We start from the raw sequence: 5407 nt of genomic DNA on the forward strand, positions 1-5407 counted from the left end.
AAAAAAAGGCAGGTGTGGAGCTGGCACGCAAGCCAGCAATTCTCCTGGGTAGGTGCTCAGAGAGACTAAAAGCTGGGACTCAGACAGACATGCCTACAACTCCATTTACAGCAGCGCTAGCCTCACAATAGCAAGCATACAAAACTCAAGTGCCGGGGCCAGGAAGATAGCCGAGTAGCATAAGGGCTGGCCTTGCAAGTGCAAGGGTCTGACTTCAATCCCCAGTTCCACCAAAAAATAAAATAAAATAAAAAATAAAAAAACCTCAAGTGCCCATCAGAGGGTGAACGGCTAAGCAAAATGAGGCCTCTCTATATGCAATGGATATTATTCAACAATGCAAAGAGGGCTGGTGAGATGGCTCAGTGGTCTAAAGCACCTACTTGGAACAAGCTTGGCGAAGCACAGGGACCACGGTTCGATCCCCTAGCACCACATGCCAGCCACCCCAACCCCTGGTGGGCTGAGCTGGCCACACACACATAAATGGATAGATGGATAAATAAATAAATTAAAAAAAAAAAAAAACAATGCAAAGAAATACACCACCGACAGCAAGCCAAGTGAAAGAAGTCAGATAGAAACGGCTCATATCACATGATGCCACACACGGATTTGTCATGTCCAGAGGAGGCACATCGAACACACAGGAAAGAGCTTAGTGGTTGCCCCCAGCTGGGGTGGGAGAAGCCAAGAGTGACTGTTAACAGTCTGAGGTTTGCTTCAGGGCCAGCAAAAATGATGTAAAATTGATGGAGGGAATGGGTACACAAATTCAGTAAATACCCAGGTGTGATGGCACACATCTGTAATCCCAGTACTTGGGAGGCCGAGGCAGACGATCACTGGGAGTCTGAGGCCAGCTTGGGCTACATAGTTGAGTTGGGGGATAGCCTGAACTACACAGCAAGCCTCATCTCAAAACAAAAACAAAAAAACAAAGTAAAATTCAGTAAATATACTAACAACCACTGAACATTAAGTTGGTGGACTGCATTGATGTTAATTATCTCAATAAAGCTATAATTGTAAAGAGTTCTTTTTCTCCTTTAGGCAAGGCATGGAGCACACGCGTGCAATCCCAGCACTCTGGGCAGGGGAGACAGGAGATCACAAGTTCAGGCCCAGCATGGGCAACTTAGCACGCCCTTCTTTCAAAATAAAAAACGGGCCAAGGAAAGATCCTGAGACAGTTCCCAATGCTGGGGAAAAAAAAAAAAAAAAGGCTGGGTGTGGCTATGCAACCTAGAATGCCTGCACATGGAGGCTGAGGCGTGAGGAGCGCTGGGAGGTTAAGGCTGGCTTAAGATACACAGTGAGTGCAAGGACAGCCTAAACTATATAGTAAGACTTTGTCTCAAAATAGCCAAATAAAAAAAATCCTACTTTTGGGGCTGGAGAGATGGCTCAGTGGTCTAAAGCACCTACTTGGAACAAGCTTGGCAAAGCCCAGGGACCGCGGTTCGATCCCCCAGCACCACATGCCAGCCAGCCGCGCCCCCTGGTGGGCTGAGCTGGCCACACACACACACACACACACACACACACACTAAATGTTAAAATAAATAAATAAATAATTTTTTTAAAAAAATCCTACTTTTGAGAAACTGGTCAAGACAGCTCAGCGTTTTAAAAAGGACCCGCTTAGGCAAGCACATAGGGACCGTGGTTCGATGCCCAGCGCCACATGCAGCACCAGGCCCACTCCCAGGGTGGGTTGAGCCAGCTACAAAAAAAACCCAGAAATTGGTATGCAAGTATGGGAAAGAAGGAAGGACGGATGGACGGACAGACAGACGGACGGACTGGTCAACTCACCCTGGTTCTCGCGTAGCTGAGCATCTCCTGGGTAGTTTCGTAGGTTATCCACTGAGCCTCTAGGCAGTAATTCACCACAAACTCATCATCCTGTTTCACAGATGCCAGACTCGGTAAGGCAATCCAACACGGACCAACACAGCATAGCACTGCTGGTGTTACTCTCCTAAGTGGCGGGAACACGTACCTGGATTTTATGCAGATTTTCCTTTGCTTCCTCTACAAGGTGCTGCCAGCCGGTCTGCTCACTGGTGTCCGCAGAACTCAAAGCTAGTTTTTCCAGTATATCATTTGCTTTTACCTTGTACACAAGCTGTAATACAAACATGCCCATGAACTGATTTTCAGCATGGGAATAACTAAGGACGACCTAGTTTCAAGCAAGTTGTGTCACAAACAGTATGATGAAAAAAAAAATGAATCCTGGGCCCGCCAGATAGCTCAGCAAACTAAAGCGCCTGCTTAGGCAGAGTGCAGCAGCCGGGGTTTGATCCCCAGTGTGCAGTGCCCACCCCACCCCCTGGGGCACCCTGAGACAGCTACTGAGACTAGGCATGGTAGCACATGCTAATCCCAGCTCTTGGAAGGCTGTAAACAGGCAGATCACTACCAGTCTGATCTAGTAGTGAGACCCTGAACACCCTGCAGACCCTTCCCTAAAAAATACAAAAAAAAAAAAAAAAAAAAAATGTGATTCAGGACATGTGGTAGTGCATGCCCATAATCCCAGCACTTAGGCAGGAGGATTGCTGCAAGTTTAAGGCCACTCTGGGCTACAAAGTGAATTCAAGGTCAGCCTGTGGTACAAAGCAAGACCATCTCCAAAAACCACAAAAAAAAAAACAGAAAGAAAGAAAACAAAATAAGGCAATCATGCCAATACCCGCTGCCTTCTTCATGCATACACTATGTTCTTCTCCTGCCTAGCAGCGGCTATCATTCTGCTCGTAGTACTTTCTTTTCTCTGTCATCTTGGGACACACTTTCACTATGCAGTTCAGGATGCCTCGCGTTGCAGCAGTCCTTCTGATGCATCCTCCTCAGGGCTGGGATTGCAGGTGTGCACCACTGGGCCCGGCCCTGCTCTCAGCACTCCTCTGACGCCTTTACTCGCACACAGAATCATTCTAGATATACAAATGCTGTATTTTTAAAAACAGTGGGCTGGCCAAATAGCTCAGCAGATTAAAGTGCCTGCAAGCAGGCTCAGGGGTTCAATCCTGGGGCCGACTGTGCCCAGCCCGGGCTGGGGCAGCAACTGAGACTGGGCGTGGTGGCACCTGCCTGTGATCCCAGCTCTCGGGAGGCTATAAACAGGCAGATCACTACGAGTCCGATCTAGGAGTGAGACCCTGAACACCCTGGAGACCCTTCCCTAAAAACTACAAAATAAATAAATAAATAAAACAGCCACCACACGGCACCACCTACCTATTTGGTGTACATTAATCCTTTAATGAACTACAATCAAGCCTTCTTCCTTCCTCCGTGACCCCCTAATTAGTCAACCTCCAGCTCTGATACTTGGCCTTCTCTGTAGCATCTGCAGTTGGTGACCATTCCCTGCTGAGCTTACATGTCCCTCTCCGGGGCTTCTGCAGGGCGCACTCCTGTGGTGTCCTTCCGTGATTTCTTCCCACGTATGTGGGCCCTTCTCCTGTCCCTCACCTGCTGGTGCCTAGCGTCTCCCACTTGGATCTCCTTGCTTTCCACGCATTCGCATGCTCTGCCTTCTCCGGGCCCTGGGCCTCTCCTCAGGCCTCTCCACGCCCACTGTCAGCTCAGGTCACTCCCGGTTTCCTAGCAGACGCTGCTAGCTCACCACGCTCCTTAACCCAGCATTCATAAAGCAGAACTGTAGATCTCATTACTACACATTCCTCATTTTATTTTCATCTGTTTAGTCTGTTTTTGCTCTGGGGTATCAGGAATTGAACGCAGGACCCTGTGCTTGCCAGGCAGGCACTTGTGCCGCTGAGCTGCGCTCCCGGCCCACATTCCTCATCTGAGGCAACGCTGCCACCCCCCACTGTGTGCACTGGGCCAGCGCCCTGCCAGCCTGCTTCCAGTCTTCCATCGCTGCCTGTGCTTGAGCACTGCACCTCCTGACCCCACTGCGCACACATCTCCACCAGCCCCTCTCGCTCACCCGCCTCACAGCACTGCTCGATTCGGCTCTGCAGGGGAAGCTGCTTCAGCTCCTGGCTGGCATTTGAGCGTTTTGGTAGAGCCTTTTCCAGACAACTCTCCGTCTTTCCAAACTGTCCAGCCTGGACATTCTGAGGCTTAGTACTACTTCCCCATCCCTACAGGCTGAAGCCTTAATCGCCTGTGGTACACATGGCTCTGGCTCCTGTTTACTTCCTTTCACACCCTGGCAAGTAAAATCCGATTCTGACTAACTAGGAGTTCTGGAAGAATCTGAGACACCCCTACTCTGCCAGGTCTTTTTGTTTTTTGTTTTTTGCGGTACCCGGGATCGAACTCAGGACCTTGGCAAGCACTTACTCCACTGAGCTATCTCCCTGGCTCTGCCAGGTCTTAAAGCCTGCTCACACTAAATGCCAGTGGTCTAATGTCTGTTTCCGCAGCCTCAAGGACACCAAGAAATGCCTGCTTTAGGGAAAAGTGGACGCGTGCATACTTACCTCAACATCTAGTCCAAACTGAATGGCAAAGCTCTCAGCTTCTGCAAATCTATGTTTGTGAAGCAACCGGCTCAATCTGATAAATGGGAAAGAAATTTCATTAAATGTTCAGCAACCGGGGAATTCAAGCTTTTCATTAAGGGGTAAGAAGTACAAGAACACGAGAAAGTTACCTGTTTTCTGGTAAAGCTTCTGTGAGATACCTGAGCACTAACACGGAGATGGAGTCTTCAGAGAATCTGAAAAATAACTGCGTTGTAAGTGAACTTGTCATTTCACATTAACAGGGAAATTTTAACTGAGATAAAGCTGTATTTAGCAACTTATCAGATACTTTTTTTTTTTGTGCAGAACCAAGGATTGAACTCAGGCCCTCGCGCTTGCCAGGGAAGCGCTTATTCCACTGAGCCATCTCCCCGGCCCCCTTATCAGATACTTATCCCACAAAATAAAAGATGACCTACTTTGGATCACTTTTGTGAATTCCTTCCAGAAGGTAAATGGTATCCTACAAATGAAATAAAAATATTATTAAAGCTCAGAAATAAAATCAATTTGTTTTATAATTACCAGAGTACCAAATGGTTCAATGAATTCAATCAAAAAGTATTCATCGATGGATTTTAAAACCAATCCAAAAGGTCTTTGTGTGTGTGTGTGTGTGTGTGTGTGTGTGGCACCAGCGATTGAACTCAGGACTCTATGCTTGCCAGACAGGCACTTATTCTGAGCTATCTCCCCTGCACCCCCAGTGGTCAAATTTTGCACTTCACCCTCATCCCCAGAATTGGGATTGAACCCACCAAGTAATGATCTATATATAACCCTAGTCTTTTTTCCTTTGTTGCCCCAGCTGGCCTTGAACTCATTTCAGCCTCCTGAGGCTGGGATTATAGGTCTGTGCCACTGGGCTAGGCTCGATCAAATTAACATCATCAATA

General features: G+C 47.9%; 1 protein-coding gene across 1 annotated transcript in view; it reads right to left on the minus strand.

The window, feature by feature from the left end:
- Nucleotides 1-5407, minus strand: part of Kntc1 (kinetochore associated 1) — a 96168-nt gene that overhangs the window by 66727 nt on the left and 24034 nt on the right. The window contains exons 13-17 of the mRNA XM_023720670.1: nucleotides 4931-4974; nucleotides 4640-4705; nucleotides 4467-4542; nucleotides 2006-2131; nucleotides 1819-1908 (exon numbers count right to left, since the gene is read on the minus strand). Of these exons, the coding sequence (XP_023576438.1) occupies nucleotides 1819-1908; nucleotides 2006-2131; nucleotides 4467-4542; nucleotides 4640-4705; nucleotides 4931-4974 (402 nt within the window). The remainder of the gene's footprint in view (nucleotides 1-1818; nucleotides 1909-2005; nucleotides 2132-4466; nucleotides 4543-4639; nucleotides 4706-4930; nucleotides 4975-5407) is intronic.

Source organism: Octodon degus, unplaced genomic scaffold, assembly GCF_000260255.1.
Source record: "Octodon degus isolate 3935 unplaced genomic scaffold, OctDeg1.0 scaffold00076, whole genome shotgun sequence".
NCBI classification, from domain to species: Eukaryota; Metazoa; Chordata; class Mammalia; order Rodentia; family Octodontidae; genus Octodon; species Octodon degus.